The 13,094-nt window shown below is 43.7% G+C and overlaps 1 protein-coding gene across 2 annotated transcripts in view; it reads right to left on the reverse strand.

Annotated features, from left to right (window-relative positions):
• The window catches only part of DNAH9 (dynein axonemal heavy chain 9), a gene marked incomplete at both ends in the record, with an annotated part of 338,928 nt that overhangs the window by 208,542 nt on the left and 117,292 nt on the right, over positions 1-13,094 (reverse strand). For both annotated transcript variants that reach the window (XM_081272229.1, XM_081272228.1), the window contains 2 exons: positions 807-964; positions 12,123-12,227. In XM_081272229.1, coding sequence (XP_081128355.1) covers positions 807-964; positions 12,123-12,227 — 263 coding nt within the window. The remainder of the gene's footprint in view (positions 1-806; positions 965-12,122; positions 12,228-13,094) is intronic.

Below are 13,094 nucleotides of genomic sequence, written 5' to 3' on the forward strand. Positions count from 1 at the left end.
AATCAGTAAGCAGAAAATCAGAAAGCTGAGAGCACCCTTCAGTTTTCCCTCTGTCGGGCCAACCTCAGGTTTTTGCAAAAAGAATGTAGACTCCAACTCCTGCTAGGGGATGCATTTGTGTTTTCGTATCAAAATAAGGAAGATTTAAAAACATAGCAATATGCATGGTGGCAAGGGTGAAATAAAAGAGGTGTTTCTATGCATCACTACTAGGGGTGTAATTTGGTACTATGGCTTTTTAGAAAGCAATTTGGCAAAGTGTATCAAGAGCCTTAAAAATGTTCTTACTCGTTAACTCAGTAATTCCACTTCTGGGATGTTAGCCAAACAAAATAATCAGGCATGCAGAAAAAAGAAAAGATTTATATACAAAAATGTACACGGCAGCATTATGTATGAATTTATTTTAAATGTTAGAAACAGTCTTAATATTCAACCATGAGAGACCAGTTAATTACATTGTGGGCCATGTACTTGATTTAAAAAAAAATGCTGTCATGAAATGAGATTCATTAAACATATCTAATAGAAGAAAGTATTGTTGATAGACTATGAAATGAAAAAAAAAAGACAATACAAAACTGTACACAGGCCACAAATATAGGTTACAAGTGTAATAAAATTCAAATACACACATAAGGAACTGAACGCAATTAAGCAAAAAAATCATCTTACTGTTGATGGCATTACAGAAAAAGCAGATTTAAGAAATTGACTTTCTAAATGTACCAAATTTTCTCTAATATATGCATCATATATTTTCAGTGGAAAAAGAGTCCCTCCCGTGGGGCGAAGCTTCTGCTTACCTGAAGAGAGCCTTGAGGTTCTCAGGCAGCTCAGTGCGGCCGGCGTAGCCTGGGTTCATGGTGATGAAGATACCCACGGAAGGATTCAGGCTAATCTCCTCCCCAAGGAAGTTGAACCGCTGCTTCTTATCTCTAATTGCATCTTGGATGCTTTTTACCTGGTGGGCCAATCAGAGGACGGTGCTTCAGGGACTCCCCAGTCACACACAACACCAACAACTACCCTGTGGTCCATTTCACTGAAGGACAGCCACCATGAACACATCCTGGACCCTTTGTTGATGAGTGCTGGGTAGTATCTAAAAGAAATTTGCCAGGCGCAGTAATCCCAATGCCTTGGGAGGCTGAGGCAGGAGGATCGGGAGTTCAAAGCCAGCCTCAGCAATGGCAAGGCGCTAAGCAACTCAGTGCGACCCTGTCTCTAAATAAAATACAAAATAGGGCTGGGGATGTGGCTCAGTGGCCCAGGGTCCTTGAGTTCAATCCTTGGTTACCCACCCCGCCTCCCCCCACCCCCCAAAAAAAGAAGAAAAGAAATTTGGCTGCCCACACCCAAATTTATAACAATGTAGCTAACAGGATGAGAGAGGACAGCAAGCAGGTATTTCTTTCTGAATGTAGGTTTCCTCTGTATAATAACTAAAGCATATTAGTACCAGCCACATGCCAGGTGCTGTTCTGAGCACTATTTTTTTTTCCCCAGTGCTGGGATTGGATTTAGAGCCTTGCACATTACCATTGAGTTACACACCCAGTCCCTGAATTATTTTTATGTGTTAACTCCCTACAATCCTTGGTGGGGAGCATTTTAATCCCATCAGTCTGATTGCTCTAGGTTAAAACAGAAGGTCAGAGAGATGGAGAAGTTTGCTCATAGTTAACAGAAATGCTAACTGGGCTGCAGATTTGGGTCCAGGGAAATAGATGCTGACCTGTGCTCTTCCCCCACTGTGTGATGGTGAGATGCCAGTCCCTACCTCCTGGGCTTGTTCTAAGAATTAAATAAAGTCTGTAAGAGCTTGGTGTACAGAAAATGCTTAAAAATAGAAGCATACATAGATGATGTTAATGTGACCGTTGTCACTGCAGTTGTGGTCCTTGCCTTGACAACTCCTCCCTACCTTCCCCCCAGACTTTGTCTCTGGCATGATGCACAGGCTGAAAGAAGATGGCGGCTCCTTTGTGGAGCATCCAGTCTATGATGAGGAGTGGCAGGAACCACATGGTACACGTAAGCTGGGGCACCCATTCCAAAGGGCTCTAAGTGCCTTTCTAAAAGAGAATCAACTTTTTCTTAAATCAGTTCTGGAGCCAGAGGGATATTGAAGCTGAAGCTTGACCTGGTCAGAGCTATATGGGTTATAGATCACTTTTATGGTAGCGGGAAGACAGGCAGAAATGAAATTCAGCCACTTAGTTTCACACCTGGTGCTTTGAAAGACACATGCAAAAATGATCAGCAACAGAGGAATGGAAGTCAAAAGGCCAACACTTGCAAGCCAGCCTTGTTCAGCCAGACCCAAGAGTGTCTCTGAGAATTTTGAGTCTCTTTCAGGGTTCGTGAGAGCAAAACCAGAATGTGGGGATGGGGACCAGTGGGAGGATTTTCAAGGAGCTTCTAGCATGTCTGCAAGCTCCAGGCTGGAAGGACAGATGAGGGTAGTTTATGTCTGTGAAGATAGGACTGCAGAGGTGAGTGTGTGTGTGTGTGTGTGTGTGTGTGTGTGTGTGTGTGAGAGAGAGAGAGAGAGAGAGAGAGAGAGAGAGAGAGAGAGAGAGATGAGAGGAATAGTAAAACAGCTGGACCATCAGCTATCTATGGGCAAGGCTACCTCCCTGCACCTAGAAGGGCAGCATTTGCCACCATGTGTGACAACTCCGAAATTAGGATTCATCTCCCATTTCGAAGTGAAGCTCTAATGACTGAACACGTTTGAGCTCACAGTAATTAGTGTGAGAGTGAAACTTCTTTTCTCCCTGCAGAATACCAATGCCATCCTGGCAGAGGCTGTCTCTAGCACCCAGCACACTGGCCAAACAGATTGAGCTCTGCTGATCTGTGTGGGGCTCACAGCTCAGCCCAGGTCTGCTGGGGAGCCCCGTGTCGTCCTTGTCACTCTGCAAGTTGTATGGCCGGTAAAGGTTGATCTCCTCCTTTGTGGCCAGTCCTCCCATCTATAAAATATACAGAGCACTATCGTGGCTAGGGAGCAGGGAAGTGAGTTTAATTAGCATTTACAAATTGCTCTGCTACCTCTGGGTGTAGACTAAAGGCCAGAGCCCAGGACCCTTTCTGCTGTTGGTTCTGACTCAGCATTCTCTCCGCAAACACCAAAGCCCAGAAACCTCACACGCAGCAAGAATTTATGATGCGCTTTTGAATTGGAGGCATCTGTGCTTTTGTGTAAAATTCTGTAGGGGGCCCCTGGAGGGAGAATGCTGAACAGACTGGAGGAGGTGGTTAATGTTGAAGCATTGATGCTCACAGACATTTCCTTTAGCTTGGCTCACGTAGGGTGGAGACCTTTTGCCAGGACTTTCCTCAGGACAAACCACTGCCATGTGATAGTGATCAGGGTCCAGAAGTCATGGATAAAGTCCAAACTTTGAAACAAAGTCCAGAAGCTTCAGGATGTCAGTGGGGAGAAGCAGGTGGGCTGGAAAACTGGATTCAATGCAATCTCAGCCAGGAGGAAGTACACACACATGTAGACACAGACTGACAGCTAAAGCTGCTAGATATTCTCAGCACTCACAGGGGTCTGTTTCTCCATACAGACTCCTCCATTTTTGCAGATTTTAAAGCCACAGGGAATGATAAAAAATAATAACTGAAAATAGTTTGAGCACTTGATGAGTGCCAGGTGCTTCTGAATATTTTACCTAATTATTCCATTCAAAACTTTCAACAGCTGTATGAGATGGGTTGGGCTTAGATCCTCACTTTATAGATGAGGAAACTGAGGCAGAAAGCAGTTAAGAAACCATCCATTGCTTATGTTGCTTATGTAAGATGTTAGCTGTACGGGAGGCTGGGGGAGGGATATACAGGGACTTTATCTGTAACATTTTTGCAACTTTTCTATAAATTTAAAATTCTATAAATCTAAAATTCAAAATAAGAGGTTAACTGAGAAAAACAGGAAGTTTGGCTGCTATCCAACAGTTGGTAAGTGGGAAACCCTTACCGAAAATCATGCAGTCTGGTGCCAAAGCACTTGCTTTTCACCAAGTCCCTTTCTACCAAAAAAAGCACCATGCCAGTCACACACTAGGATTTCATCAGATATAGTTACGGGTCACTAAATGACAGGGGGATATCTTGAGAACTATGCCATTAGATGATTTCATGTTTGCATGAACATCACAGAACGTACTTATACAAACTAAGATGGGTGCAATGCCGTAAAGTAATATCTTAATGGACTCTTGTCATATACACTGTTTGTCATAGGCTGATACGTTGCTATGTGGAGCATGACTGTCATTCATTTTCAGAGTAATGTAATTTGCTCTGAAAATAATCATGATTATTATAATTTCTACAAAATAACAAAAATTATTTTATTAACCAGTTTTTTTTTTAAAACAAACAAACAATGTGGAAATCTTTGTAGATATCAGCAATCTCAATGGAGGGAGATTTTATATGCCACCCCCATGTGACAGTGTCTGGAGCCATTTTTGCTGTCATAACTGAACTGAGGATGCTGCCAGCATCCATCCAATAGAGGCCAGGGATGCCCTTCTACATCCTGCAACGCACAAGACAGAATTTTGCAACAGAGAACTCTCAGTCCACAACATTAATAGTTCTGACGTTGCCAAACCTTGATCCACACCAGTTATTTCCCACGATTGGGAGATGGAGACCAAGAAGATATCAGTGACTTGCCACCATCTACAGAATGTGCCTGGACCCAATCAAATTCCTATGCAAATTCTTACCCCCACCCCAGATTGAACAAATAAAAAAATTCTGGAGGTGTGAGTCCAAACGTGCATCTTAACAAGCCCTCCAGCTGGACCCCATGTGTACTGAAGTTTGAGAACCATTGAAGTCTGGTCAATTGTTAGATTTCTACCCACACCTGCTCTAGTTTCATACTGACCTGCTTTTCCCTAGATAAGGCTGAGTCTTCTATCTCCTTCTGCCCTACCCAGCCTGAAGTCTTGTCTCTGCAGATGACCAGTCAGCACCAACTGGGCCCAGTCTTGGGTTTGTGATGTGAACCCACACTCTACAGTTCTCAATGATGGGTTCTTATTTGATAGCCCCCCTCTTAGCCGGGTCCTAAAGTTTGCTGAACATGCAAACTGTGTCTTTAAAATACGAATGCCTAAGTTCTACCCCACACACGTTAAATCACAATCTTTTGGGAGTGGAGTCTGTTCCAAAACCATCCAGGCAATTCTAATGTGTAGCCTGCGTTAAGACGACTGGGCTGTGGCACCAATCTCCAGTTCATTATATGTAGGAATCACAGGGGGCTTGTTAATGTGACGATCTTCTGGCAGGCCAGCCCTGGTTTCACATCAGACCTGTTGTCCACACACCCCCATGTGCTCTTCTGACCACCAGGCCCTGCTTTCTCACTTGAGAAGGCTGCCTTCCCTCTTAGACCAGAAGCTGGTGACCAGATTCTTGTTCCTGCCTCCTCGCCCACAGGCTAGGGCCTTACCTCTGACTCATGCAGTGAAGCATTTAGGTTGTCCTATCTCTTTGCAAATGACATAAGTTAAGGAGGTCACAGGTTGGCCCTACACTGTGTGAATGCTCTGTTTTTTTTTTTTTATCCACGCCTTCTACTTTGACCCCTTGATTCTAGGGAAGTGGCCCATTCTGTGGCCCTTCCGTAGGCATTATTTTTTCAATCCTTCACCCCAGATGCCATGTTTTATTAAAATCCTGCCTGGCTCACTTCATGATTCCCATTGCAATGACTGGAGTCTGCTGCTTTCAGGCAGCACAACCCACTCACTCCTTTGTACATTTTTTTCATATCTCTGTGTGTGCATGTGTGTGTGTGTGTGCACACGCACGTGCACATGCATGTGTTTTACATTAGAACTTAAGTTCCTTTATAAAGTGTGCTACTTGGGACATTCCTTTGGTTCTGAGATCGGAGCACTTGTTCCGTGCCTGGAGTTCTTGGAACTGTGCTATGATGGGCTCCTTTGCTAGCTGATCTTCTGCTTCTAGCTGCTTCTTGCTTCAGCCTAGCCCACAATCTGAACTTGTAGGGGAGAGAAGGAAGGGGCAGGGATACCTAACTAAAGAACATGGCGGTGGGGTTGGACAGGGGGTTGGAAGTACAAGATACTGGGGTGTGTTCTGGTGACAGATGTCTCAGAGCTCCAATGATCCAAGGTCTAGAAAGCTGATTGCAACAATAATAAAGAGTCTCTGAAAAGAATTAAGTAGTATCTGATACATTTTAAAAACAGCACAGTAATTTCTCTTGGAATTGCCACACTGAGATTTATTTTTTTTCCCCAAATGGATATGCAATTCTGTTTGATCCAATTTGACAGAGGCATGAAAATATCCACCAACAAAGACACTGAAGTACAATCACTTTTGTGGTAGCTACTGGGACGAAGGGCACAGACGGGTGAGGAAAGGAGAAGGGGAGAGGGAGGGTGGTGGAGAAGAACTGTCGGCAGCTGGTGCAGTTTCTGAACCAATATGCCAGCCTGGATTACTGTGTGAATAATTAAGTGCAATTTTCTCCTTGGATGGGTATACGATTTTTAAATGTTACCAGCTCAGACTTTACCCGAGCTGCTGTCAGACTACTCTCTTGAGGATGTCTTCTATGGGTGTGTTCCTAGACCAGAGTGTGAGTGACAACGTCCGGGAATTCCAGGTTAAACTTATTTCACTTAATTCCAGAAACAAAAGGGAATTAACTGATTGCAGAATACCCATGACTGACCTTGTGTGGAGCAGTTTCAAAATCAGGAAAATTCATTGTCTACCAAGTAGTGGGGCCAATGAGTGTTGAGCCCAGTCTCTACTGTGAGTGCTTGGTTAAGTTTGGTAGATAGCTTTAAGATGGTCCAGTTGAGAAAAGGTGAGGCTGGTAAGGAGACCTGAGGAACCAGGATGTGGGTCTTCCTTCCTTTTCCCATATGTCCCAGTCATCCACTTCACTTTAATCCCTTTATTGCAGTGTTCAGGTTATAATGACAGCAATCGCCCTTATCACTACTTCCCCATCATCATTACCACTACTGCTACCATTATTACCACCTCCACATTATATCACATTATCATTAAACACCACCATGACTGTCGCCATCATCTGTCATCATTGTTACCACAATCATCACAACCACTGTCATCATCACTACCATCATCATTATCATGACTGTCATCGTCACCATCATCACCACCATCACCACCATCTTCACCATCATCACCACCATTTTCACTATCATCATTACCATCTTCACCACTATCACCACCATCACAACAATCACCATAATCTTCACCACTATCACCACCATCACCACCATCACCACCATCATCACCGCCATCTTCACCATCATCACCACTATCACCACCATCATCTCCACCATCTTCACCATCCTCTTCACCATCTTCACCATCATCACCACTATCACCACTATCACCACCATCATCTCCACCATCTTCACCATCATCACCACCATTACCACCATCACCACCATCATCACCGCCATCTTCACCATCCTCTTCACCATCTTCACCATCATCTTCACCATCTTCACCATCATCACCGCCATCTTCCCCATCATCACCACTATCACCACCATCATCTCCACCATCTTCACCATCATCTTCACCATCTTCACCATCATCACCGCCATCTTCACCATCATCACCACTATCACCACCATCATCTCCACCATCTTCACCATCATCTTCACCATCTTCACCATCATCACCACCATTACCACCACCATCACCACCACCATCTTCACACCATCATCATCACCCTGATTATCACCACCATCATCTCCACCATCTTCACCATCATCTCCACCATCTTCACCATCATCTTCACCATCTTCACCATCATCTTCACCATCTTCACCATCATCACCACCATTACCACCATCATCACCACCATCATCACCGCCATCTTCACCATCATCACCACTATCACCACCATCATCTCCACCATCTTCACCGTCATCTTCACCATCTTCACCATCATCACCACTATCACCACTATCACCACCATCATCTCCACCATCTTCACCATCATCACCACCATCACCACCATCATCACCACCACCATCTTCACACCATCATCATCACCCTGATGATCACCACCATCACTGTTTTCACAGCTGCCATCACCATCACCATCATCATTGCTAACAGCACCATCACCATTATTACCATCACCATGGTAACATTTATTGAGTATCTAGTGTATGTAGGGCTATGATTTATGTGCTTTGGACATTAACTCATTTAAAAATTTTTACAATTGCTTGAGTAGATCTAATGATTCACTTCTTTTACGGATGTGAAACTTAAGACACAGTCTTGCCCAACGTCACACAGCTAATAAGTGACAGAGTCAGAATTGAATATTGGAAGACTGATTTCAGAGCCTACATATTGAGCCACTTTCTACTCCATTGAATGGCTCATTTTGCAGTTTAAAAATCTGTATTTGAAAATCCCAATTGCACATGGAGTTTGCTTATACAACCTCTGGAGACCAAGACAGGCTCTATGCTGACCCCGGTCTGGTTCTCACTGTTCTCTTTCTGATTTTCCTCTGGAGTCCCTGGGGGACACCTTAAGAAGAGGCCTCTTGAGGGGCATACTGATACAGACTTTGGCAACACCCCCCCCCCACCGAGCATCATGCTGGGAGTGCACCCCCTCCATACGCGCAATGAAGCATGATGAATGGTCCTGGACTTGAGTGACATCAGGCACAGCAGTGCAACCTGGCTAGTAAGAACAAAAGATGTCCTTTAAAATCTGTGGCAAGCAGCCAGAGGAGAAGGTGTAGGAGATCATAAATGCAAAGATGAAAGAGGTAGACCCGAAGGACAGTAGAGATAACAGAGGATAGTAGGCAAGGGAGTATAAAAATAAAAGAAGATAGGCACTAAATATCTGCAGTGGTAGATGTAAGGATGCAGTGGAAGGAGCCACAATGTAATGGACGGACACAAGATCATTCCCAATGGCCAGAGTGGTGAAAAGCTCTGGCTTCTCTCCAGATCTTCAGAATCCAATCTAGGGCTGGAATTCATACTCCAAGAAAGGGTTATTTTCCTTCACCATCATCACCACATCATCACAACCCAGAGTGAATTAGCAACCCCCCACCTCCACCAAAAATTGAAACAGATGTTGCAGGGCATCAGCACGGGTTTCAGGTTGTGAAGTGGCCACCAAAAGTGGAAACAGCTGGAAAACATGTTTGATTTCTGCTATGGCTAGGGTATTAGTTGAGTGTGTTCCTCAAGGGCTCACGTGTTGAAATTCAATCCCCATTGTGAGGTATGGAGAGGGTGGAAACTTTGTCCAACCCTAGTGTTCAGAAGTAGGAACTTTGGCAGGTGATTAGGATCAGATAAAGTCATCAGGGTGAAGCCTTATGATTGAATATGGGTAACTTTTCAGAAGAGGGGGAGAGAGATCAGAAGAGACATACATGTGTGTTCTCCATCTATCTCCATGTGATGTCCTCTGCTACCTTGGGACTCAGTAAGAAGGATGTCACCAGGTGCAAGTCCTAGAACCTCCAGAATTGTGAGCAAATTAAAAATCTTTTCTTTATAAAGCTACCTATCCTCAGGTGTGTTGTTATAATAATAGAAAACAGACTGATAGAGTTTCTTATAAAAATCTGAATGCTTAGTTCCTCCAAAATTGAAAAGATCTGGCAACATCAAGCCCACATCTTTGCAAGGCAGAGGTGTGCTGGTAGATGGTTCATGTTACTGGCTCTGTGGGAAAACAAAAGTGCCTTGATTTGTAGAATTTGGCAGTTTTCATGATGGAAATACTCCTCTTTGGCTCATTTCAAGTTATGCCAATGTGACATCCTTAAGATACACACAATCAGTTCTTCCGAGCCAACCTAAATAAGGGTTTCAGTCCACGGGAGTATTGAAGTGACCCATTTGTCTCCCTTCCCCTATGAGAACCCACTGTATAGAGCAAACCTAAGGAGAAGGAAAACATTTGGGCAACTTTCAGAAGGTTTATCAAGGAACAGTCTGGATAAGGGTCAGTGAGTGACTGAAGCGCCCAGTGGCTGTCAAATGTGAGAGATGGAAAGACTGATCACATTGGAGGGAGGAAGTGAAGGGACCTTGCAGAGCACCCCGAGTTGCCTCTGGCTCCCAATGGCAGCTAGAGATGAGGGTGGGTCTGGAAATAGCTGATGGTGTGAATTCTACCTCTGTTCAGCCTCGAGATTGCTTCAGTGTCCTGCCCACAGCTTCCAGTCCAGCCTACCAGTGTCAGGAACAGTGAGAGGGTGACAGGCTGGGGTAGTTATGTGGAATGAGGTTGGTTCCTACCAGGGCAGGCAGGCCTGACTTAGCTGGTTTCCCCTACTGTGGATGATCTGCCTGACACTCCGTCCCACCCCTGTTCTTAAAACCTTTTCCTCAATCCTGTGCTCTTGCCTAAAAAGTCATGTTAGTCAAGATGAATATTTTTTTTTTATTCCTTTGTCTGGCCCTGAAAGCACTACACAGAGACCTATAGAGACTAAAGAATCTCTCATGGCTAGTTTTCTTTTTCTGTACTATCTACATAATTCTTTGGAAATAAAAACAAATAAAGAGGAAAGTGCAACCACTTTTGATTGTTTGGCGTGTGGGCACAAACTAGGAACAATGGGCACACCACTGTTCTAAGCACCTCAGTGAAGCTTCTGTGGCTTTGCCCTGTGGAGGTGAGGAAGGGAACCAGGTTCCCCCAGCAGGAAATGAGAATACTTGGCTTACAGGGAGAGGTGCAAAAAATTGTTCTGGAAAAAGATATGCTTCATCTTAGTGATGGGGAGGCCCCAGGAGATTGGAACCTTTGCAGCTACAATAAAGACACTGGTGAGAGATCCATGACTTGAGTTCCATCCTCCTTCTACCCAGCCCCTTCTTAAAATTTCTGCTAAACAAAGGATAACCTTACTCCCAGTAATCCTCAGAGGTTCCCTGCTGCCTACTACAGAAGACATTTAAGTCTGTCTTCTATCTGGTTGGAACCTCTCTCTCTAGTCTGATCGTTTCTAGCATTTAAATTCCTAGATACCAGGCATCCACATATTAACAGCTGGATGACATGGTTGGGGGTGCCAGGTTCAAATCCTAACCTTGCTATTTTCTAATAGTGGGACATTGGGCAAGTTGCTTTTCTTCTCTAATCTCTGTCTAATTATAGAATGGGTAGAATAGTAGAGCTATTATAGGGATATGAGAGATGATACATGAAATGTGTATGGTACAGAAAAGAGTTTTAATGAAGGGTTGTTCACCTTCTGCTTTCCTCTCATCTGTTGCTTCCATTGTCTGTGCAATCCCTACCCAAATCCCAGTATCCCTCTGACTGACTTGAAGACAACATATTTGGATGTCTTTTCCCATATATGAGTCAGAATTCAACTTACTTCTTGAATATTGCAAGTATTTATGTCTGTTTCAAGAGCTAATTATTATTTTTTTTTGAAGTTAGGAGTCATGTTCTATTCGCCTGGGCAGCTCCACCCCTGTCTAGCACAGTGATTACTATGCTGTAGGTGTTCAATGAACACTTCATGGATGACTTGGAAGACAAATGGTATGCTGACATAAACTTGACCAAAAATCAACTTCATTGAACAATATTGAGGCTAAACTCCTCATTCATGTGACATTGAGTGAATTAAGCTGTATTGATAGAGGTCGAGTCACTTACTCCAAGACTTTGACAGAATATGAAAGAGATGAAATCTAAATCCTGGTCTATAGCTAAAATATAGTCTTTCTAAAGAGCGGGCTCTGCCATTTTGGTTGATCTTTTCTGCATTTCTGTGAAGCACTTAAGACAGACATTGCTTACCCTCATTTTACAGAGAAGAAAACACTCTGGTGGCCAGAAAATGGATGCACTTTGGAGGGTAAGGGCAGGGCACTTATATTGGAGAAGAGCCTTCCTCAGACCTGATTTTATAGGGTACAGGAAGGGGCATGCAATGGTAAGGAGGAAGGGAAGTGGTTACTAAGGGGAGGCTGAAAACAGAGGCCACAGTGCTCAACGTGAAGACCACAAGGCTGCCCCAACTTCTCCCCCAACTTCCAGTCCCATACCTGCACTGCCACTACTGACAGGACCTCCACGGAGATTCGATTAAACTCATCAAAGCAGCCCCAGGCACCAGTCTGAGCGAGGCCTTTGTAGATGTTGCCGCAAGACTGCAAGGAAATAGACAAGGATTAAATTATCAACAGCTCCAGGATTATCAATGCCCACCTAAAGACTTCTTCCATCCTCTTTATTATAGATATGTCCAGTGCCCTGAAAACCCCTGGTCAGAGACTTGTATTAAATTTTCAAGAACAATTAAATTTTTGATGGCGATGGTGTGTCAGCATAAACCGCAGAATCAAACAGAACCTTTACAAGATACTTGAGTGAAAAATCTCTTTCAAATGTTATCAAGGTTGCATTACTGTGGATTCTGCAGCTTTCAAACTCCCAGAAAATGAATAAAAGATGATTTTTTTTCTTACACCATATACACAAAAAGCCTTCCACTCAGTCTTTGGCATGCACTGATGGAAAAGTTTATGTCTGTATCTTTAAATTCAGGCTGGACTACCCAGGTTTCCCCAGAGTGATGGGGAGCTGGAGGTGTGGACGGCTGCAGAACCAGGAAAATAATCTTTCAGATGGGAGGTGAGCAAGAAAAGAATTTCAAAGGGAAGAAGGCATTTTTGTCCTAAAAGTAAAAAAGTGTTCTAACATTTAATGCGAAGTAGTCAACTGTAGAGCAATACCATACACAATGCCCATGTAAAACTGAAGATGCTTTCAAGGTCACTGGCAAGATGACAATCTTAAAATGCTGGGAAAATGCAATTTTAGTGGAAGTCCCATTCATTTATTCGGTGGGGATTTTCTTACTGTCAGCTCTATGCATAGATCATGTGCTAGATACAGGCAAGCTCAGACCCTTTGAGAACTTTCAGGGAAGTTGCAGAGGCAATGTATATAAATAAAGGGGGGGGAATGCTACATGAATTCTGAATTCCAATGGGTACTAGAGCACTAATATTACA

The sequence above is a fragment of the Spermophilus citellus genome (genome assembly GCF_964194105.1).
Source record: "Spermophilus citellus genome assembly, chromosome: 17".
NCBI lineage: Eukaryota > Metazoa > Chordata > Mammalia > Rodentia > Sciuridae > Spermophilus > Spermophilus citellus.